This window comes from Sparus aurata, chromosome 5 (genome assembly GCF_900880675.1).
Source record: "Sparus aurata chromosome 5, fSpaAur1.1, whole genome shotgun sequence".
Lineage (NCBI taxonomy): Eukaryota > Metazoa > Chordata > Actinopteri > Spariformes > Sparidae > Sparus > Sparus aurata.
Window position 1 is genome coordinate 25349233 of NC_044191.1, and position 24744 is coordinate 25373976.

A 24744-nucleotide genomic window follows, 5' to 3' on the forward strand; every position below is an offset into this window, starting at 1 on the left:
TGCCGCTGACCGTTTAATCCTGATCTTACTCAATTTTATTTCACGGCACGCACAAACAGAAGCTTAGAAAGGCACAATGTGTAGCAACTAACAGCAAAAGTCCTATTACTTAGAGGAAAATTGCCAATAAACAGACTGTAGAGAAAAAATAAGTAATTGTTATTATAGAGCGTACCATCCGGGGCTAAAATCTTACCTTTGACCACCCACCATGTAACCACTCACACACCTTTACACAGTACAGTGGAGAGGCACAGCATGACCCGGCACTATGGTGTAATCTTAGTCACACGCTGCCTACAGCAAACAGGGCCAGGAATCCATTTCGGTGACCCAGTTCACCTCAGTGTGCCTATTCCTGCCTGGCCAAAATCCTGCAAGGTTATCCTCTGCTCTATATCCATTTACTGCAAATCAGGGATACTAACGAGGAGCAATAACTTCAAAGCCAGAAAAAGTGAATGTTAAAATAAAAGCCCTGTTACGGTCACTAAACTGGTAAGGATCAAACTGGATTAAATTATTATATTATTACTTTGAATTTGAATATCTGCAATTTTTCTGACATCATTTTTGTCAGTGTGGCTGGTTTCCTCTGTAGGGACGGTCCTCAAATTGTAGTGAAGGGTTGCTTGGAGGGCTGCTGCCTTAACATTCCAACCAATTCAAACCTACCATCTGATATTTAAACTTTACTTAGAACTTTTAAAGAGTATACATGTCTGCACTTGACCTATTCTCAACAGCCGTCGTGCCCAAACAAAACAGTCATCACACGTTGAAATGAATGAGGCCCCTCATCCCGACATTTGTGGTCATACAGATCAACATGTCAGTAGCCATGTGTCCATAAAAATGTAAAGCAAATTTTAAGCGACCTTTTTAAAGTTAGCAAAAAATAAGAGATATCAAAAATGCGAATGTATGCAAATTCAATGAAGCTAAGATAGGGACAAACCTTGGTCTGGATCTCACACACGAACTTGCCACAATTCAGGATACACATTCTGGTCCTATGCAAACTGCAGGCACAGGTGCAATGCAAAATGCTCAGCCTGCAAGAGCGGTGGAGTGTACACCGATTTTACTGCCACGTTAACACTCAGCATGGGCTCACTTATTGTAATTGAAATAAACAAACAAACAAACAAAAAACCTATGTCTCCATAAAAATAAACCACATGATGGCCACAAGTTGATAGGACTTGATGTAAAATGCACCTGAGCACTCATAATCTTAAGCTATTTTTAGACTAACTTCTCAGAAACAGAATGCTTTATTTGCTCTGAATAAAAAAAAAAGAAACAAATAAAACAAAAATGTCACAAAGGGCAATCGATACAATCAAAGAAACACTTCAATAACTGGTTTTAACGAACACTTGATAAATTACAAACACATTAGTCACTTGAACAGCCACATGCGTGACTTACATACCTAAAATGACTTCACAGTCCTATGGTTATCAGATTGCCCTACTATCTTTTTGTCTGTCCTCCAGGATTAGCCGTGAGTGAGTTTAACTGATAGCAGGACAAAATTGGTGTTTGTGACTACACAATGAGACCCTGTACCTCTTCTCAGGATTCATTTGCTCAACCCAAGAGTTCAACACATGAAGGGAGTCAGATTAAATCCAAATGGTCTGCCTAATTCAAGAAAATGTGAAGAGATTACCTTCACTAAAAGTCTGAATCTTCAAATGTAACATGCTGAAGGGTATGCAGGCAGAATTTTTTATTATCTGTGAGCCAGCTATGATCACTCACAATGTGAACCTCTAAATAGAAAATACTTATCCAATATTATTATGATCATGCATCAACAGGGCTACATATCACCAACCGACCTGGGACCTAACACAATTTCCTCAGTTTTATGGACGTTGATGTTCAAATCATCATCAATACACCAGTATGAAAACCTGTCACGTCTGCTCATGTCAGAATTTTCTAAGATTCTATCTGCTAACATCTGAGTTGTTGGTTAGAAAACAGAGAACAAAGACGCCATTACTCAAGCAACATCTAAAAAATCTGATTAAAAGATTAAATCAAATTAAAAAAGCAGCGACAACTAAAAACAGTTCAAGCTGCTATTTAGCATGAAGGGTTAAAGTTATTTTAGATCACACACAGGCTGGGCCCCAATTTAAGACTCTTCAAAGGCAGCATATTTATCCTTCTACCTTGCATGATTCTCTCTATTTACATGTACGTTTCACCTGTTTGGTAAGGTATTTGCTCATGACGGATGTACAGGCACACACACCTGCATCGCCACGTTTCCAGGACAACCCCATCCTCACGAGCCAATGAATCCTAATGGCCAAATAAGCTCTAGTGTCCCAGTTACTGCTGCCTGGTGTCCGTCGTTTCTTACCAGCTCTATCTCTGGGGTCTCACGTGATAACGTTACAGAACTGTGACAAGTGATGCATGTTTAGTCTCCCAAAGGGCGTTTTGTGTTTAAGAATCACAATAAAGCCACTGCATCTAGAAACCTTGAGGCATATGGCCTCCACGCTATAAAGATAAGTAATAGTTGATCCATGAAATGTATTTTTTCTGAGCCTGACTAATTCGGCCTCGTGTTTCACGGTCACACGCCAGCTTCAGTAGACACACGCTGGCATACGAAGTCATCTATCGTTAGCTAGCTATCGGAGGAGAGATGTCTTATGTGACATCTTTGCCCGTTACTCATTCAGCGCCAGCCCCGGCTCTGGCGACGTACACACGACATCCAGAGGAAGAGTTAATAAACGTCCTGCTTCCTAAATTCAACATGTATGCTAAGTCTATCTAAAAGGGATTAAAAATGGCACATTTTTTCGCTCACCTGCGTGATGAAAGAGAAGACGGAGCCCACTTCCCTTCTCGGCGAGCGATACGTCCGCTGGCTCGTCCCCGTGGTTTGTGTTGTTGAAGCGGTGCACTGGGGAAGGTGGCGGGTGGGGGGAGATAGACGATAGCCTACACTGGAGGAAGGTCCAAACAGAGCTGACTGTGGTGAGGATCTGAGACCGTCTTCAAGCCTGGCGCGACGAACACAAGCTCCTTCCCTTCAACAGACGGGGTTTTAAACAGCTACAGCCACACGCTCTTCCCATGGAGGGATTTTGCCTTTCATAAAGCCACGGGGGTTGACGTTGTTTAACACGCATGCCCACATCCACCCGTGACGTAAAGTGTCTACCTATCGCCCCGCCCTGGAACTGCGGCTCAGCCAATCAGTGGCGGGCTGACGGTGACGCAGCCCTCCCTCCCTCCCCTGTGAAGATCCATGTGACAGCGGCCTCAACAGTTTTTGTAATAATGACCTTTCTTGCATAACCTGCACAGTTTGCGCTCACTGCTGTACAGTTGCCTAACCGCTGCGTTCACCGCCTCCTAAAGTGTTAAACTGGTTGTCTCTCTGTTCGCTTTCAGTGGAAACATCTCTGTTTGCTCCACTCTGCCATCTAATGGCTGTTTATTTTAGCTGCCTTTATTGGCCTACTCAGAGACACCTTGGGCTGGGTTATCCTGGCATAACCTATTTGGCACAAGGCTTGAAAACAGGGCCAAACCGGCAAGTTGTAAAGGGTTTACTTTATTTAGTAAGGCTTGCAGTAATTCGTTATTGAGCATGCATCAAGTAGACACTTTTAAAAGTTATTGGAGTTGGTAAAATATGGTATTTGGGATTGGTTTTGGTTGAAGATATGGCCCCTAATAAATATCAGTCAGGATTCAAAGGTATTGTATCATTAAACTGAACAATACAAAGACACACACATGAGTCTTCATTGGTGTCATTCTGTGATGATAAAGTCTGGAATAGTAACACATAAGCCCAATGTTACCTGAATATAAAGGGACAATACTTTATTATCTAAACTGTATGAAAACATTTTTGGCAACTCAAAAAGAAGCTGAAAACTTTTTGCCATAGTATGTTATCAGACAATGATCAAGTGAATAACATCACACAATGAACCTGGCCTGTTGTATAAAGTAAACCTTAAAGGAGAACTTCGGCCGTTTTTAACCCATATCCCTGTTGATCGAGGTTACCGAGTGCTGTCATTAGGAAAAATAATGAGAACATTTGGCACAATATTGACCGAGTATCAGAACGACAGCTAAAGCGAACCTATGGGGGCAGACATAACCAAAAGTGAAACTTAAGGACGTCTGCCCCATAGGTTCGCTTTATCTGTCGTCCTGATGTCTGGTCAATATTGTGCAAAAAATTCACGTTATTTTTCCTACTGACAGCACTCGGTAACCTCAAACAACAGGGATAAGAGTTAAAACCGCCTAAGTTCTCCTTTAATTAAGGTTAGGGATATTGTGTTAAAATACAACTTTGGTACAAGTAAGCCACCCATAGGAATAGTACGTGAGTAGAAGCCTTAGAGTATCTAATATTAAATGTATTTAAGTGTTAAAAGTACAAGTAAAAGTAAGATTATGCAAAAATATCAACATGTATTATTGTACTGCATACTATGGGTCAACCGATTATTGTCCCGATGATCACATAATATGGTCAGCATTTTTTCAGATTATCGGAATGAGTATTTTTATTTCCTCTAGAATGAAGGTTCATTTAAATACATCAACCTACAACATAAATAACATACATATACAACATACAGTGTGTTGTTGTAGTTAAGGTCATGTGTTATGGTGAGTAATGGCTCTATTATTCAGATCTGAGATCTTCTTTGTGATCATTTGTGTCTCACCAAATACAATTATTCAAATGTGGAGAAACAGAGTCGACCCCTCAGTCTCCCTACTGGTCTGAGGCCCGAGGCAGTTTCATAATGTGGCAAATTCATTTTTTGCATCTGATGATTAGTCTACATGTAAAGCTGACTGTTCTTTTAACTCTGTTCTGGTCTTTATCGACTACATTTTTGTTAATGTATTGTACACACAAAGCCTTGATGACATGAACAAAGTAGCAGATGTTTATACAATGAGTCATTAAGAGCCACATTTAACTATTTATACTATAAGTATGAATAGTTGAATATCTGATTGCACAGTTTTAGCTCCACTTGCATTTTACTAAACATTTATAGTCTGTTTTTGTTTGCTATTAGATAGGATGTCTGTGCTCTGGGTTAAATAGGTGTATAATTGTACAGTAGTCCAGACATGAGAGTGTATTCTTTTTAACTATGAGTGTGTGTGTGTGTGTGTGTGTGCATGTAATTGCTCGTCTAATAAACCACTGGAGGTGAGGCAAGGATGAAGCAGCTGATACCAATCAGATAATGCAAGAGTGACACCCATGCTCCAAATATAAATCATGTGTCACTGTTTTCCTCCTGATTAATTTCTCTCTTTTCAGTTCTCTTCATGCATGTTCACCACACAGTTTTTGTTGCTCAATAATCTGAATGCATGAGGGGAAACACAGTGAGGGGACACATCACAACTGTTGACAGCATCTTTAATAACCGACATCACAAAGGTCCTACTGTACTGTACATAATACTGTGGCACTTAGAGTCAGCATGCTCGTAGATACTGAAGAACCAAGATAAAGCCTTAATTCAGCATAAGAACACACTTATAACAGTCCTTTTGTTTCTTCACAGTCATGTACAGACTCACTTTTCCAATCTGACCAGCTAAACATCATCTTCCAAAATACAAAAAAAAAGGAGAGATATTCGAATAATACATTGAAATTCTGTGGAGAACCACTACTAAACATGATGTCAAACTGGTTAACACAGAGATCTCTAAAACAAATACTCAGCTCTGGTCCTATTCCATCACCCAGTGCAGCACAGATGAGGCCAATACAACATAGGGCATTTAACTATAACTATACATATATACATACACCAGTGGTGTATCAGGTGCAGGTATCTACAGTGCCTTTATTGCAGGCGCATATAATACATCAGAAAATTGTAGTGCAAGCTAATTCCACATCACATATTTGTTGACAAACATGCTTTAGTTCATTTCTCTTTTTTTGTGCGATTTTTTTTCTCGTGTTAGTTCACTTCATCCAATGCTCTTAAACCTCTTGAGGAACCAGCAGGTCTGTGTGTACAGAGGAGAAACAGTGTGTGTGAGAAAGTGTATTAGTGTTAAAGCTAGTATCCCTGTGTGCTCAGGTCAGTGGATTATTGTACAGTAAGCTTCTTTATTCCTTGTTGGTGCTTTTGGTCCGAGGATAAAAGCACAAGGAGCTCCCCTGTTTCTTTAGTTTGGACACAAATAAAACAACTGGCTGGACAGATGAGGACTTTTACCCAGGAAGCTCTTCTTTTGTCTGTTGCAGTCCTTTCAATCCAGAAGCAGTTGCAAGATACAGCTAAAGGAGTGCGGCGAGAAATAGAAAAAAAAACTTCAATTCCTCTACTTTGTATCTTTACAGTAACTACATTATGTGCCAGGATGTTTGCAGTGTGTGGAGTATAGAATATGAGGTACGTGTGTGCGTGTGTGTGTGTTGTGTTTGTGTGTGAGTTGTTCATGTGGGCTTATGAAGGAAAACAACTGAGAGCGTCCAGATTCTTTATATCACGTTCTCAAACAGCTGCATGGAGTTCATGATGTTCTCGTCCTGGAAAATAGATAAAGAAAAACATTTGTCAACAGCTTTCCAAAGTAAACGTAAAGTACAGGTTGATATGTTTAAAACTGCTCGTGACATAAAACTTGTCACAATGTAGCTTTACGTTAAGTCTATCCATACAAAAGTGCTTAATTTAATATTAGTAATTGCAGTGGCGGTTCTAGACCAGTTTTAATAGGGGGGCCAGGTTGGGGCCGGCTTTTTTGTTAGGGGGCACACACAACCCGGAAAAAAGGATAAATCCCTCATTCAGACAAAGCAATGTTTACAATTTCAGCAATTTTGATTGGGTAGTAAACTGCTGAGACACTTTATTTCTGCCTTTCCCTTCAGAACAAAATCATTGCAAGTAATCTGTCATTGTATTATTAATGCAGACTCCCTGTCAGGGGGGCCACAGGGGGGTCCAGACTCAGAGTTACGGGGGCACTGGCCCCTGTTGGCCCCCTCCTAGAACCGCCCCTGAGTGATTGTGACTATAACCTGTAACACTTAAAAATCAAACAATTGCTACAAATTATATAATTACTGTTTAAAACACAGTGGACTTACATATGTGTCTAGCATCTATATATAAATATGATACATATACTGTACATCACCATCCACTGACAGTAATGTGTACAAAGTTATCTAGTACTTTGCCAAAATCTATTTCTATCATCCAGTAAACTCTTCTTTGTATAAATACATTGAGAACAACTTAAAACCGGAGTCAAATTCCTTATCCGTGTACACATACTGGCCAAATAAACATCATTCTGATTCTGGATATAAATCTTGTATAATATCCTGTTGTTTGTTTACTGGTGTGTAGTTATCTGAAGAACACAAGAAAACAACAGGGCCAGCCTCTTTTGGCTGCTATAAGAACAAAGTTGAAGTTTCCCTTTGAGGTCTTTATTTGTATTTAGATATCAACACTGTGATGTTCTCACCTCTGCTGTAACTTGTTTTTGTTGTCTGTACGTGAGATGATTAGAGACTTGCACCCAAATAACAGGTAATGCAGATCATGTTATCTCTTGAACAGATTAACTAAACATTATGTTCAACATGTTGTTGTTTTTGTTGTGGTTTACTGTTGAATTTTTTGCACTTTATAGTGTTTTTAAATTTATGCATCACGCTGTGAACATGTCAAACTGTAAAAGATTGTCTTGACTTCTTGTTTTGGAATGGAGAGTGTCCTTTGATGGTGTGCAGTCAAATTTCAGTCCTTTAGCAGATTAGCAACAATCACAGATTTGGTAGCTAATTTGGTAATACATGGTATGTTAGAGAATATCGCAAAACTCTTATTTTCACTCCTTTGGTCTGTTTTGATTGAGACATGTTCAAACAGCTGCAAAATTGTAGCCCATTTATTGCCCAATGTCTGAGGTTGGGTTCAGTGAAAACACACAGGTGTTCAATCTCAAACTGAACATTCGTTCATGATCTACTAACCCCATATGAGTCAGGGCTCCATTGATGTTTACAGGACAACCAAACACTACATGAGTCAGCCCACATAGTTTAATCTCCAAGTTCAAGTATTTATGAAGTTGGGGAAAAAGTCTCCTAACGGCTTGCACATTATATTTACAACAAGGGGACAAAAGTCAAATATTTGTCCCATTATATCGTCTGCTTTCCTCACAGATAATATTTTTCCAACACGTGTGGAGAGTTTTGCCAACACCCTCTGTTTACACTGGGAGGTAAATGCCTCTGCAGCAGTCCATAAATATCAATTAGCATTTTACAGCTTCGTGAACTGTAATGACATGTTTTTGTTTTTCAGTTCCAGTCTGGGAGAAAGCACATAAAACATGTCTTTAGTGATGTTGTCACTGGCCTCAGGGTGAACAACAGTGGTGTAGCTCAACGGCCTCATTTATAAAACAGACTCGCAATCAGTTCTGATGTTATGTATGATTTGAGCAGAATACCACCTTTAAGTGCTTATTTATTAAACATTACTGTGACGTGGAAATGGTCTAATCTCTGCGCGAAGTCTAAAATTGACTTAGGTGATTTTCCTGCTGGTTATGTAGGGGTAGTGCAGTTTGGGATGCATATTCATCCAAGCCTGTTGTGAACTTTGCCTGAGCTTTATGAACAATGTGTATTGGTGACACACTTCCAAGCTGCATGTTTGGCTTTGTTTGTCCACCTGCTATTTGGCTGCTAAATAGCAGGTTCAAAGAGATCAAGGCGATGGTAGAGGAGACTAAAGCCAGAAAACACATTGTGTTTTCTGGCTTCAGTCTCCTCTACCATCGCCTTGATCTCATTTTCTAAAAGGTTTGCTTTCCCCTTTTGGTCAATAGCAATTCCTGACTCAACGCTCATCTGTGTTGACATTATATAAGGGGAAACCACAAGGCAGGCGCTGTCAGTTTAAGTAGATTTGAGATTTACAGATCACAGGTGCGTAATTTACTAATGCTAAGGCTTTTCTTAGAACCTGCTTAAGTAAAGTTTTTCAACTCATTTTCTTATGGATTGAACCTAAGAACATCATCGTAAATTATCTTTTGACTAAATTCAAGTATAAATCTAAGAACAGAACTCTTTTGTGCCATATCTAAATTTAAAACAGCTTATTAAACCAAATAACTCATGCATCCCTAACTGAAAAAGCAACTATTATTGTAAATATATTGTGAAACTGTGAATTTAAAGAACATTTGTGTATGCATCACCGTTCACTTTCTGGAAAGCATAGAGAAAATCCTGGTGGGCATACCGGTGTGTCGTGTTGTGCTGAAAGCAGGTCTTTAGTTTATGTTAGCTGACTCAATTTCTGATGTTAGCTACTGTTGCTCTCTGTTAGTAGAGCGGAGACAGGCAATGAGATGAGGGACTCGAGAATGTGCATAAAGTCACATCTTTTAGACTATCATGGAAAATCTGACCCCGGCCTTTCACAAAGAAATCCACACTCCAGCAGGATTAAACAATTTAAACACTTCATCCACAGGCTTGTTTGGCAATCAAGAGAGACGGGAAAAGTCTCATTTTTCACATAACTATAAATGTGTGCATAAGTGGCTGATAAAAAAAATGCTGAATACATGTAAAATGAAATGAAATAACTAACAGTGGCAATTCAACATAAATTCTCTAAAAACAACTGCAGATGGAGCCTGAACACGGAGCTTGACTGTGGAACAGTCTTTAGCCGAACAAAACAACAGTTTAATTTAATGAGGCAAAACATTTCAACATGAAAATAGACTTTGTGCATAATACATAGTTTGAGGTTCTTTTAATATTGTATTTTACTGTTATGAACCGACTCCAGACTCTTGTGGTTTGGGTTATATGCGGTTCAGCTGCAGTAGTTCAGTGACCCTGAGAGTAGGTCGGGTTTTGCCGCTGGCTCCACAGTGGAGAGCATGACACATCAGAAACAGATAAATGCACTGTTTTTGGGTTGATGTGATACATACAATACTCCTATACTGTGGTCAACTTTGTCTTAAAAGTACTTTAAATCCGTTACCTCTCCTCCTATAGAAGAAAAGTAGAGTAACAGAAGAGTGAGGTTAACATCCCCAACCACCAAATCTTGTGTGTCTTTTCCTCATATTCGTTCAGTGATTGTTGGTTTTGCAGAGGTACAAAACAATTATTAGTCTGACAATAATATGAGCATGACTGCATGGATGTCAAGTGTTAATAAAGGAAGGAGGTTTGTTTGAAAATGACACATTGATCATGTGAATAAGAGGTGATGGAAAACAGAGAGGAAAATAACAGAAGAGGGAGGTTGTGGAAATAATTAAAGAAGGAGATGGGAAAGTGAAGCATATCTCAAAAACATGAGTGATGCTTTACTGCGTACGTGTGGACGGGAATAATCTTAGTCATTGTTTGATTAACCAGTGACATCACTGATCCTTGTCTTGTTGTACAAAACTGTTTTTGTATTACTGAGTAACTGTCATGTGGCAGTGGGTAAGAAAGTCACCTTCTGACAGGTCTCAATGAACTCTTCAATGGTCACGACACCATCTCGGTTTTTATCCATTTTCTGTAGGAAAAAATCCACAAAACAGAGAGAAATTTCACATTAGTGAGGTCATTTGTAGCCTTGATTTGAATAGAATATAACAGAGGCCAGTGTACATGTGTGTTTATTTGTGCGCATTTCAACCTGGAAGAACTTGTCCACGTGTTCATAGGGGGCTTCATCTCGTACACAGGGGTAGGTGTACCGCCCCATCATGTCATAGATTGACTTCATAATCGCCAGCATCTCCTGAAGACAAGAGGACAGAAGCAAAGTCAAAGATTAAAAACAATGACTCATTATTTCGTGTTGCTAAATCTTAGTTTACAAAGCTTAACTATAACATAGTGAACAAAACTTGACGTAATTTAATCAGAGAGTAAATCATGCTGGTTTGACATGTAATTGCGTTTCATAGCGCAAATACTACATTCTTCGGAACATAATTAGAAAATCCAGAGTGTAATGGTAAGGTTCATAATTTCTCTGGTTTTTTCAAAATATATGTGATGAAGATATCACATATGACACATAGATGATCAACTTTACTTTATCTACATTTTAACCCACACACACCTCTTTGGTGATGTAGCCGTCCTTATTAATGTCGTAAAGGTTAAAGGCCCAGTTGAGCTTTTCTGTGACCGAACCCCTGAGCAACACAGACAGACCGATGACGAAGTCCTCAAAGCGGATTGAACCGTTTCTGTCAATGTCAAATGCGTTGAACAGGAAGTGAGCGTAGGTGGTTGCATCTGTAGACAAAAGGAGTGGGGTTCATTAATTGAGTGAACAGTACATGACAGTCAAAGCAGCAAAGGAAAATGATTGGGGTGGGGAGGAGGTTTGGACCTTATGTATGACACAGGGGACTTCAGCACCATATTTTCATGTTAGGGAAACGGGTCGAGTAGTGCTAAGTATGCATTATATTGTAGATTAACTCTTTATGATACATTTAACTTTATTGTACTTATGTTATACAGGAAAAAAGGGAACATGACGGCAGTGAAAGCAATAAGTCACTGATTAGAGAGATAATGATGATAATGCAATATAACTATTAGGATCAACATCTATTGTTTTCACAAAGTTAATAAATTGAATATCAAATCAACTCATTACAACTTTCTTCTGAAATTATGTTTCATTTCTCTTCATTCTAGTGCAGCGACTATAAGATGTAGTTTCAGGCATTAAGTTGTTAAAAATTAGCTACACATCCATCAGCAATGACTGGAATGTACTTATACATGAACATATCAGTTACATTATTTCAATACTAATCCATATATAACAGAACAAAGTGGGCATTCAACAATACTTTTACTTGTGATATTTGAAGCACATTCGGCTCACACGTCTGTACATTCACTTATGTAATTTTAAATGAAGGACTTTATTTGTAACAATTTCAGTTGAAACTTAGACAGCTGTCGGTGGCTAAAATCAGCTATGGGTCTTAAATGTTTAATAGCTTTCGAAGGGCTCATCCTATCCAAATGCTCTAAAGACTCATGTAATGTAGAGTTTCTCAGCTGCTCACTGGCTCCATAGTGAACATTATTACACCATCAAGTTCTGCAGCGTTGCTTCATAGCTATTTTTATTATTCATGTTCAATGGATAATGTATTTCTTAGAAAAAAATTACTTTTGCTTCAATGTCTTCTGCTATGCTTTTAGTCTCTGAACCTTTTTGGACAGATCTACACGGTCAGTAAATGAAATATAGGATAACACATTTTTTCCACTGAAAAACGTGGAGGATAATATCATATAATAAATGGCTGTAACTTTCTTAGGAAAGGTCAGATGAAGAGAAAAAATGCATATGGAAGTCTAAAACATCCAAGTACATCTTTTTAAATAAAAAAAACTTCCTGAGGTTCAGTCTGAGTTCTGGTAAATTTAACAATATAAGGCAATGCAATTGTAAAATTGGGACTTCAAACTTAAGATTCTCCAGAATAAAATGATGTATGGCATTTGATGACTGTGAGAATATGATAGGAAAAACAATTAATACAAAAGTTGCTCTCAGTCTCCGAGGGTTAAGGAAAGATTCTGTAATCATATTCTTCATTTTTGACCTTATTTATCTACAAAATATTCTTTGTTTTAATGTAAATCTCAAAAGGAAAAGGAAAAAAAATCTGGGCCATGGATAAATTGAAGACCCTCTCGAATACTTTGGCCCAACTTCAGTTCAGCAAAGAGAAAAAAATAAACCAGCCTCCCCACATAATAATTTCCGCACAGTCCCTAATAAGAAAGGACAGGAGAGGAGAAATTGTTTTAAACGTCTAACCTCCTTGGGGAAAGAACTGAGAATAGATCGTCTTGAATGTCTCCTCATCAACCATTCCACTGGGACACTCCTGCTCAAGAGAGGGAGGCAAAGAAAGGCGCATATATCAGAATAATTCAAGTCTATATAAAGCATTGTAATGGAGTCAGAGCAAAGAAGGAGGTCTGAGCAGACGGACGTACGTTCTTGAAGCCTCGATAGAGAGACTGGAGCTCCTTCCTGGTGAATTTGGTCTGAGCCTGCAGCTGGTCCAGCCCCTCCGGCTGGTGACGCACTGTCGACAGCTCCAGATCACTGTCGCTGCTGTCTGTGGGAGAAAGAGACAGACAGCGAGAGGAAGGGGATGGATAGATAGACAGTAAGAGAGAGAAAAGAAAGAAATAGAGAGAGAGGATACGCAGGGAGAGGGAAAGATGCAGAGAGAAAGGGGGAGGATGGGGGCAGACATTGAGTGTGTGGATGCAGGTCAACATTCAGGGAGGGGTGGGATCACACTTTCAACGGGGAGGCATTTGTTGTAGAGCAAGAGGGGGAAACGTGCGAGTTTAAGAAATAAAATTAGCAAAAAGTCAGGCGAATGAGGGAGTAAAAAAAGAAGAGGAGGTACTTTCTTCATGGCGGGAAAGTCACTAAAAAGTTTTTATCTGCTCTTTTTTAATAAAAGAAGAGAGTGAATTTGAGAAACTCAATCAAAGTTAGTTTGTACTCACACAGATTAAGTGTTGCAGTATTATCTGTTACCAGTTCACACACACTGAGAGAAAGCACTGCACGACTGGGAAAAATAAAATGAATAGGGGAGGGGAGTTTTTTTTCAACTGTTACCATACTCACCATCTTTAGATAGAGAGGACAGAGGAGGAGGAGGAGGAGGAGGAGGAGGAGGGGTGTTGAAATCAAGATGGAGTGAAAGAGAGTAAATGGAGAAAAGTGAGAGAGCGATAGCAAGAGGAAGAAAAAAAAACAAAGAAAACAAGTCATGTCAGGTTTGTATACAACGGGAGCTGAGCTGAGCAGTGGGGAGGAAAAACACTCCAGCTATATTCTGATTAAACATCCAGAAGCAGTGACATAATATGCTGTGAAACATAAACCGAAACCACAGACAGGAGAGGTGATCCACTCTTGTGTGATACTGGATCGATTCTTTAGGGTTCAATTAAAACACAACCTCTGACCACCAGACGAGTACACCCATTCATAAAATCAAAAGTACGTCCTTCATCAAATGTCATAACTGATGACTGAACAGTGTTTTGTCCTTGAGCATAAAAGTTGATTCTTGACTTTGGCAATAGTAGTTTTGCATAAAAAAAGTCCTATTTCAATCCAAAGTCCAGCTTTTGTTTCAGAGCTCTCTTTGTCAAAATACTTGCATTTATACACATGATGCTGTTTCATGTTGTATCGGAGTTATTGTCTCCAGGCACATGTGACAACCAAAACAGATGTTTCTTGTCAAAATGTTTTTGGCCATGATGTTTTCCTAACCATAACCAGACGGTTAATGTGCCATCTGGTATGGCATATACTGGTAAATACTGTATAATGTAATTGGAGTAACCAACCGTTTTAAGAATTTGTTGCGCTTTTTTTCTAAACAAAGAGGAAACTGTATTTCTATGACCCAGTTTTAAAGATGTGCGTCTTTTTCTTGGACTGAGATCCACAGACAGGCTGGGCCAGTCAAGAAGTACTGAGGGAAGGCGTAACACATAGTTGATTTGGGGATTTGCTGACTATGACAAATTGTCAAACATTACCAGCCTTTTCATTTAAAGTCTCTGAAGTGTTCCAGCAACTAAAAAATGCCGTTATTATTTACAACCTTTGTACTTGTCTCATCTTTTTGTGCACCTCACAACTATATCTACTCCTCTCATGATTTAAAACTATTCACACTCAGAGTCAAACATTCACAAATGCCTACAAGTGAATTAAAAGTAAAAAAACAATCTCTCCAGCCTCCTCGCTCAGTGCCGTCCTCCTCCTCTTCCTCCTCCTCCTCCTCCTCCTTCTCCTCACTGCCCCTCTCCCAGGTTGCCTCACCGGTCTCAGTGATGTCGATCAGGCCCAGCAGGTGCATCAGTTTGAGGAACATGATCACCAGGCAGACGATGCCAACTGTCTGCAGTCCTTCCGTCTCCCACCTCACGCTCATCTTCCCCTCGTCTTCTTGCTTTTCCTCCACGATCCCTCTCTTTGTTTTCCCCTATTACTACATTCTTGGACTTTCTATCCACCTTTCTATCAATCCATCAGCCTCTTTCAAGCCTCCCTCTCTCTGCTCGTCTTCTTTACCGCGTCCAGTCTCTGAAACAGTGTCACTCACTCATCACTCTTATTCTGTCGCAACTTTTTTCCCCCTGCAGTCACTCAATTTAGCTCTTCCCTCCTGTTTTTTTTTATTGACTAATGGATCTTTCACGACGTTCTCCACAACTAAGAGCAGGGTCTGATCGTCCAACTCCTTTATTAAGATCGACTGGATCAGATTATTGCAGTAGAAATATCTCTAAAAAAAAAAAAAAAAAAGAGAGAGAGTGAGAAAAAATCTAGACCACGACGTTAATCCATGATAAATCCAATCAGATGAGGAGAAACCTCTGATACTCTCACATGTTTGGCACAAGCATACAGCTGGTTTGGGATTCCTTCAGCTGGTGACAAAACTCAAATAAAAAAAACAAAAAAAAAAACATCCAACAACTGTCCACAGATCATATGTGTCACAAAATCCTTCACTGACTGAATCACTGATGCTCTCCTCTCTTTCCTCTCTCCACCTCACATCTTATTGTCTGCTAATTAAGGCCTGCCTTTAAGGAATCAGAGAGCATGGTGACGAAGGTCAACAGGTGCCCTGAATCTCATTTTCCCAGTCAGCTATGTGATCCACTTTCTAATTGTTCCCCATGTCTCTCCTGGGGTCCATAACACAGATTTAATACTGTGTCAAACACTCATAATCATATAATAAAGGGAGACAATGAGCTCCCTCTAGTGGAGACTAATGGAACAACTGAAACAGAGAACGTGCAGGTACAGACATTTTGCTTTGATTACAAAATGATCGTCTTAGTAAAACAATGATGTTCAGATGTGAAAATTCTTCTTTCTTTTTCTATTGACAATTAAATTGCTTTGCATGAATTGCAGAATTAGCCTCTCATTCATTGTGTGAAGTACAATCACAACCCATGTCCTCTCTGTCCACATGCCCAGACACATTCCCAATTCTCAAAACCTCTTCATGCAAATTGTCTTTCTTTTTCTCAGAAAAATGCAGCCAGTCCCTCCTGCCCTGCAGTAACCTGACCTTCCCTCCCACTCTCTCACCTGTTTTCACTTTCTATCATCACTCTTGCAGTATTTAACCAACTCAATAGATTTCCACAAAATTTGGATGGAGGCTGGGTCTCAGCCCAGAATAGACACCAGCCACTTTTCCTGTTGATCCCGATAAAGGGACAGATCCAGCAAGATATTTTCAACATTTTCACTAATTTCTCAGGGAATAATACACAGATCTTGATGAAAAATCAGGTGTATTTAGGTGGCTGGTAGCTAAAAGTGAATACAATCTGATGCAGATCCACGATCTGGTGAGCAAAAACGATGGTTAGACAGTGAAACAGGGCTATCGAGTGTGGTGGAGGTATACCTGTACCCCATGCCTGCCTGCTGCCAGCCTTTACTGCCTCTACACATGGGTCCCTCCCTTGTTGCCATTCCCCTGCACTCCCGTGACGCACACAATTGCAAACTGTGCCAACAAAGGTGATAAAAAAAGAGAGTTTATCTCAGGTTGAATAGATTTCATATTGATGCCATTATCTTGTAACCCAGGGGGAGGATAGCGAGGGATCTTGTCCTTTTGTTTTCATGTGAATTCAGCTTTCTGTGTTTTCTATTTTTCAAATAGTCATAAATAATTTGTAATCTTAGCTCTGTAACTGAGCTTTTGCAAATGGAAAATTAACGATTGGGCGTTTCTATCATCGTGACTGTACAAATGTAAAATGCCATCTTGTTAAATGAATTCCCTACCCTATTTCTTTACAGTATACTGATGTAATTCGCCACTAAAATGTCCTGCACGAGACTCAGATGTGGAGTAAAAATAACAGATATTGGTATCACAGAGTTCTCAGAATAGGGCTCATATACATCTCTATAGACAAGGCTACCTCTGGCATCAGATGTCAGCCCAAAAATAGGACTAAGTTGGACCGAACCCAAAATCGACCTCAGAGCAGAGAGGATGGGACTGAAACAACAATCAGAGGCCAGCGGGTTTGTTTTTATATCAGATAGTTTTACTGGATTTTAAACATGCACACAAACATGTACTGTATGTGGACGAACACAAGTTCACACATACACAAACAAACAAGGAGTGTCACTGCGTGCATTTGTAGTGAAGCAACAACAATCTGTGATTGCTGATGATATAAATAATGCAACAAATAAGCTACCAGACCTCATGGGTCCGCTGATTGATGGAGAACTTCTAATGTACAGCTCATGCTAGATGTGGAAAATCAAAGATCCCCTCAAGGTATGACTTATTACTTATAAAAAAAACACTTAATAATAATAATAATGAGTTATTATTTATAACATGTGTTTGTTCCACAGAAAATAAATAATTCACAAATTCTGTAAACTGCATCTTCTCCTGATGGCTCATTAAAGAGTCCAGAATAAATGAAAAGACAACAGCCATCAGATCACTGAGTAAGAGGAGCTTTGATAATTACTTTTAGGCATTTTAAAACAACTAAATTTTAGTCCAACTTCACCTATCAAACTCCAAATGCTGTTTTAATGATTTCAATATAGTCTAAAAAGATGTATGTCTTTCTTTATCACCTTAAGTTTAATATTGCTTAATAAACATTCACATTTTAAGATATTTATTCTAAATATTATCAGACTTAACTCGTGGATAACTGAAGATATAGAGCTGAAACAATGAGTAAATTATTCAATTCACCATTAAGCCAGTTGGTGCGACTGACGACTAATTGGCAACTATGTTGATAACTGTTTAGCTATTTTTATATCGCAGCTTTTGGTGGTTCTTGAATTTGAGAATACTCTTCCTTTCCTGTACACCTGTGTAACTGGGATCAAAATGAAGGTCAAGTCAGATGGTTGATGTCTGACCGAAGAGTACTGATCACTGTAGTAATGACTTCTGAGCTGTCATGAGAAAGAAGACTGACAGTGTTGACAGTCATGTTGACAGTCATGTTAATGGATGGTGTGATCCAATTGCAAGATGGCCTCTGTTTGTAGAAGGTAAACTCTTCTTCATGTCATTGAACCTGTCAAAGACCCAGAAATATATTAGGACATGACCCCAGTGCCTCCTGTTAGAGCTACGGCCTTGAGCTACAAGTGAATCACTTGCAAAAATCTCACTATTACATCCTGAAGAATAACCTTTGAAAAGAAAACAAAAAGTACAAAGTCAAATGCCATGATATAGGTGGAAAGATTCGAAAACTCTTGAATGACTGCAGACCTGAATCAGCACTTCAGTGAGGATCTCGATAACAACTGTGATCTTCACAAAGTTGATATTTTTAGCAGACCGCATTAGGAGTCTATTTCCCACAGAGCTAATCAATGAGTAGCAACATGTGGACTTCTGAGCCCTGAAAACGTACGACCGCCAGACCCCCCCATTTCCCTACATCAAGACAGGGGGATGTATGTGAAATGAAAAATAGTTAAATATGTTAAATATGTTTAGGTTGACGAAAGGGAAGCTCGGGTAGATGAGTTAATGACTCTGCAGTTCAGTCCTGCTGAGGAGGCGATGAAGTAATGAAGTGGCAGGAATCAGGATGAAGACACATGCTGAGCATTTCGGAGGCTAGTGAGGGATGGCCAGTGTCCTTCAGGGTCCTGGAGGAGTACTCCAGACTCCATATTTAGGCGGCCTCAGAGAAAGCCTGTTCGATACTGCATGTATAATTGATGCGAAGTAATGCTAGACTGGGGTGTAGGCCCTGCCACAGAGGGAGGAGGAGGAGGTGGAGGAAGGACTATTGGAGGAATTGAAGATCGTAGCGATAGAGAGGAGTGATAAATAATGAAAGAACATTACTGGTGTTTTTGTTGAATTTATTACTCATGATGCCGAGCCATACAAGAGGCACTAATGTGCCGACTGGAGCCTTCCTGCTGTAATTGTCTTGGCACACTGACGGCGGGGCACTCTGACTGGCTGGACTTTAGCCCAAAACGCTCATCAAAGGGCGCTGCATCATTCAAAGAGAAGTATCCGATGGCTCTTTTACAGTCCCAAATGTACACATCTGTTGCCCCATCAAGGTTTTATGGTATCTGTCTTAGTAGGCAAAATAAACATCCCTTTAACCTTTTCCCACTTTGATGCCATTCATCGATTTACGGATAGTGCAAAACTTTCAAATATCAAACTTCAATACATCAGAAAAAAGCTCTGTAGCTATAGCATAGTGTGGTTTAGTTCTGTTCATGCATATTTCCATTTTATTTTCTAGGTTTTTATTATTGTTTTATGACATAGAGCTGACGGGGAGAAGATGACTCCTGACCAGCTACACTGAGATAACAAGGTCAACATAAACACATTAACACCTTGGTGACTCTTTATTTACTCAATTATCATTATTATTAATAATACTTTTCTTTTTACCGTTTAAATTGATTGAAATGACTGTAAATGTACAAGTGTTAGCTGAAAGGCAATTTTCACATGTTGTCCCTTGGTCGGATGTTAAATTAGCCATTACAACTTTAAAACCATGTCGCTCCATTTCTGTTTTATTGATTACCCGTATAAAGTGTATGTTACGACTCACTTTTATTTTCAATGGTGTAGTACTTTATATAAATGAAATGTATTTAAATTAGGGGACAAATAATAGTATCTTAAGTAAACACCAGGCATGTCAGAATGTTAGATTAAATGATTGTAATCATACATATATTATTAGGTTGCTATAATACCTGACATATTATTATTTAAGCGTTATGTTAATGGCTGTATCTGGTGAAGCTGGAGCAAATTTCAACTACTTAATAAGCCACTGGATAGTTAAATCTACAACAATGCTGTGATATTTTAATGTGAAAACCAGGTGGTTAACAGTGTGATCAGTTTAAAAGTTCTTAAAAATGACAATTATGTGACTAATGGATGATAATTAGTATAAGAAGTGTAAAAATGGAGCAGGTACTGTCCTTCATTTAATGTTGGAATATTCTTTTGGTTCTCCTTTTTGGAAACAAATGATAGAGTCTTGGCAAATGGTTGCATAAATACCACCAGCTGTGTTTAATGGATGACGGGTCACTCTTATAGTACAGCAGGATATATCCAAACAAGAATCTGGGTTTGCATCGGTAGGCTTCTTTCCAGATAATCCAACAGATTTTTCAGGGGTTTATTTATCTTAAAAAGGATTAGAATATTCCTGACTTTTAAAGAAACTCTGTTTATAACCAAATTAGGAAATGCTCCAGCATTAAGTCGGGATTTTATACATTTGTAGTTGAGCTCACACGTTTATAAAACTAGAGTTTATTAGATAAAACACTTAACTTGAACCCTGACCAGCCCACATCTCTCTATCTCACACTGACAAGCAGTACATAAATAGTTTATAGTAGACTGTGGTGTAGTTGTAAGAAGATTTAGATATTTATTAATGTAACTAACTAATCCTGTGGAAGTTGTTATATAAATAAATAACGAATGAGCACACGGAAAAACTTTTTTATAACATAAAATATGTCTTTATTAGAAATGTTAAAACCTAATTGTTGATAAATTCTGCATATGAAAGATGACCAATGTTGGAAAGTAACTGAGTACATTAACTCAAGTATAATTTTTCAAGTACTGCTACTTTATACTTCTACTGCACTTTATTTGAGAGGTGAAAGTCCTACTCTTTACTCACTCCCTACATTAATTTGATAGTTACTTACTAGTTACTTTACAGATTATATTCTCATCAGACCCAAAGCAGCGCATTACTGAATACATTTATCTTATCAGCAATCATTAAAAATAATACTTGGTTGACCCTATATATCTATTCTGTAAATAGTTTATATTTACTTTACTTCTGACACTTAAGTACATATAATATGAGATACTTTAAGACTTTCAAGTATGACTTTTGGGTATTTTTTTTTTTTTTTCAACAAACGGCTTAAATGTTGACTAATGTGAAACACATACCTGTGTGTATGACCACATTATAATTAGTTATAAACCATTTAATACATGTCTGTGAAGTGCTTACACGTGAGGCTAAATGTTAAATAAGGGTGTTACCCACTGACGCAGTGAGTGACCAGACAGGTAAAGTCATGCCGTAGTTAAAAGAAGCACGAAACCTCCGGTATCTGTCAGCCAGTAGAGGGGCCCCAGGTGGACCCTTACCTTCAAATGAGGACATGGGCTCCAAGATGCCAAACTGCTTGAGAACTGCCATGAACAGGATGATGACCACGCCGATGGCAAACAGCTCCATGCCCTGGATCGCCATGACTTCAGGACGGGGGGGGAGCCCACTCAGGGCCAAGCCAACACGACGAGGCCTGGCCCCGAGGAGAGAGGCGATAAAGGAAGTCTGGACGACCCGAGTAAAGCTGGGCTCGGTGAGTCAACAACAAGTGTTTTCAACAGAAGCAATCAGGGATCAGTCTGGTCGGTGGCTGAAAGCATGGGTTTGTTTTTCCAGGCCCGGGAGACAGCATGAGAGCCAGGCCAGTGAGCTGGACGAAGGCTGCTCCAATGTCAACACTGATGCTGAAGTGGAAAATATGTGGACGCCGACATATATGGAAAACCTCCCTCTCTAGACCCATGAGGGAAAATGGGGGTTGTGTCACAAGTCATTTATTACAGTGCATTAAACGAGACGTTTAGAGTCACTTTCCAGAATTTCCTCCTGCACGCACTCTTGGGAGCTCAGAATGGCAAAGACACGAGTTACTGCTCACCCTCTTAATCCAAACAGCTATTATCAGTCGTCACGTCATAGTTTAGGCTCATAATTCACATTTTGGTCTTAGATGAAAATGTCTTTTGGGATAAGCAAAGAATTCAGTACAGCCTCTGTGTCCATTTTCATGATTTTGCACCCATTAGGTGGGAGAAAGTCCAGCTGAATACAACTGACAGATTATCACAGAACAGAACATGAAATACCAAAGTCTTCTCATCTTCCATTGCCTTAAAACTGCGAAAACAACAATAGCGATTAGAAATAAATTACCCCATTATGTGCGCTGACCACACAAGCAATTTCCGAAACCTCATCACTGGAACAAAAACATGCTTTTAACGGACAATCGGACCTTCTAGTCTCAGTGGAATCCGCTCACAATATTCAGGATGAGATAATCTTCTGAGAAGAACCTGTCAGGATCAACAACTGAATTTCATGCAAAGTGAAACTGGGTAGTATAAGGCTGCACTGTCCAAATAATTAAAAGCATCGATCAGGCATCTACTTATAGGACGAGTGATGCTTCTAAATCAGCAAGTTAACCACTATTTCTGCTTTTATGTCTCTCAGTAATCCTCAGGTCCGACAAACACCTTTTCAGCACAAACTTCATTCAATCGCAAATAGTTAACTTTGGGTTCTGCATCGCTGTCTCGTCCGATTCAGTCCACTTCACTGTTTGTCCAAATCCAGCTCCTGATATGGAAGAATATGGCCCATGAGAAGAAGGCACTTAGAGCAGCAGCGGCAGCAGCGGCAGCAGTGGCAGCAGCAGCAGCAGCAACGTCCAGGGAGGGAAATCCTGAGAAACTGAGAGGAGCTGTGGGTTGAGTGAAACCTCCTCCCCCAGTGTCTACCTCCTCCGCACATACTTTTCCATCACTCCCCTCTTTCTCCGCAGCTTCCTCAGTTTTATCTGTTGCTGCTTCTCGTTGCAACTTCTCCTCCCTCGACTCACTTAGTGAGCGCTCACTCTGACAGAGGTTAAAAACTGAAGTGCCCTGTCCACCCAAATCCTTCCACCCATTCTGCCCATCTTGTGGTCTCTCCTTACTCCTCGGCACTCCTCCTTTTTCTCCGCTCGCCCATCTGATTCGCTTTTGCGCCCCGGGGATTGCTGCCTCCTCCTCCTCCTCCTCCCGCCATCCCCTCTGTCATTCCATAACTTTGGCCAACCGCAGACTTACTCCCCCCCTCTGCTCGACTCCTCTTTCTCTGTCCTGCTCAAGATTGTCCCTCCTTCACATCGAGGTGGAATAAGACATTTTTTGAATGGGGGTCCCAGCTGTGGCAAAGCTTTCAGGAAGGCAGGCATGTTTGTAAAACGAGTAATCTTGTATTTTGGACCCAAGTCTGACGTCCAGCATATATAGATTACGAGACAACAGGCCCCTGGACATAGACAGGTAAAAGGTCATCTAACCATCAGACTACACAGGAACAAGACACTCAGACTGAAGCAGACAATTTTGCATTTCTTCAAAGTCAGTTTGTGTCTCTTTGTGGCAATTTCGCATCTTTGCGTTTGTTTTGCAATTCTCTTTGTGATTGTTTAATGTCTCTTAGTGATTGTTTTGTGTGTATTTATGGTCATTTAGTCTCTTTTTGTGACCATTATGCTTCTCTTTGTGGTAATTTAGTGTTGCTTTGTGGTTGTTTTGTGTCTTTTTGTAGTTGTTTAGTCTCTTTATGTGGTTGTTTTGCTTTTCTTTGTGGCCGTTTTGCTTCTCTTTGGGATGTTTGCTTCTCTTTTAACACTTTGCGCCTCTTTGTAGTGGTTTTATGTCTCTTTGTGGTTGTTTTGCTTCATTTTTTGTTCGCTTGCATCTCTTTGTGGTTGCTTTACTTCTCTTTGCAGTCATTCTACATCACTGTGCTTGTTTCGTGCCAATCTTTAGGTATTCTTTAATGCATGTTCGTCACTTTGGACCTCTTTTGGTATTTTAGTCAGCTTGTGTGTTGTTTTGCTTCTAATTTTGTGTCCCTCCAGTAGCATTTGATAAACTTTCCAACAACAAACGTTAGCAGTCACTTCATGCAGAGTTTCTGGTTTAGGGGCCCTCAGTACTCAGTAATCTACCAATGACCCCTGACTCCGATCGGGGGGTCAGGGGTGGCCAATAAGATTCCAGGATGGGGTTTGTGGCCACCCCTCTGCCAGATTCTCCAAATGATTATTATGTGTATTGTGGGCACACATAAACTTGCACACACAGATCAAATAGAAGGGACACCCCACCTCACCACCGTGTACTCTGCATACTATATTATTAATGTCTGCATTACTTTATCATTAATGCAAATTATAACGATTCCTGGAATACGTGCAACAGTTTGCTTTAGATAACATGGAAAAACATTATGATGTGTGAGTGTGTATGAATGTGGTTGTGTGTTTAGGTCAAAGGAGGATAACTGATGACTCTGCACTTGCTAATGCATCAAGATAAAATGTGGAGAATGGAGGTGTGTGTGTGTGTGTTAATGCATTGACTTGGTTGGAGATAGGAGACACAAATGGGAGGCCAGAGTGAGAGAGATCAATATCTTTGTGGTGAGGCGCTGGAGCTTCCCCTCCTCTTTTTTTCTGCTTCTTATACATTACCAGAATAATCTCAATCAACCATCGGTTATGAAACCATAGATCTATTTCCAGCCTCGACTTCTTCTGTTCTTTAATATGTGAGAGCCTGTGGTGTCCATCACTGCAGCGGATGAATCACCTTTAAGGTCAAATTTACATTTCAGTTACCACTTGGTGGAGGAGAGTGGATCAGGTGACAGACTTCCACACTGAGGTAAAGCGTGTGCGC

General features: G+C 39.7%; 2 protein-coding genes across 8 annotated transcripts in view; both read right to left on the minus strand.

Moving 5' to 3' along the window:
• Window positions 1-3174, minus strand: part of slc23a2 (solute carrier family 23 member 2) — a 36186-nt gene extending 33012 nt beyond the window's left edge. For 3 of the 4 annotated variants that reach the window (XM_030416906.1, XM_030416907.1, XM_030416904.1), the window contains exon 1: window positions 2843-3173. The gene's annotated coding sequence lies outside the window, so the exon portion shown is untranslated. Of the gene's footprint in view, window positions 1-2842 lie in introns of all 4 variants that reach the window. The other variant, XM_030416905.1, reaches the window with a different exon arrangement.
• A 2261-nt stretch (window positions 3175-5435) lies between these two features.
• kcnip3a (Kv channel interacting protein 3a, calsenilin) overlaps window positions 5436-24744 on the minus strand; it is a 43345-nt gene continuing 24036 nt past the window's right edge. The window contains exons 1-8 of one of the 4 annotated variants that reach the window (XM_030418202.1): window positions 21361-22955; window positions 13743-13745; window positions 13091-13215; window positions 12909-12978; window positions 11175-11353; window positions 10743-10847; window positions 10557-10619; window positions 5436-6583 (exon numbers count right to left, since the gene is read on the minus strand). In XM_030418202.1, coding sequence (XP_030274062.1) covers window positions 6536-6583; window positions 10557-10619; window positions 10743-10847; window positions 11175-11353; window positions 12909-12978; window positions 13091-13215; window positions 13743-13745; window positions 21361-21466 — 699 coding nt within the window. In that variant the 5' untranslated portion in view covers window positions 21467-22955 and the 3' untranslated portion in view covers window positions 5436-6535. Of the gene's footprint in view, window positions 6584-10556; window positions 10620-10742; window positions 10848-11174; window positions 11354-12908; window positions 12979-13090; window positions 13216-13742; window positions 13746-14957; window positions 15708-21360; window positions 22956-24744 lie in introns of those variants that run through there. The other 3 variants (XM_030418201.1, XM_030418199.1, XM_030418200.1) reach the window with 3 other exon arrangements.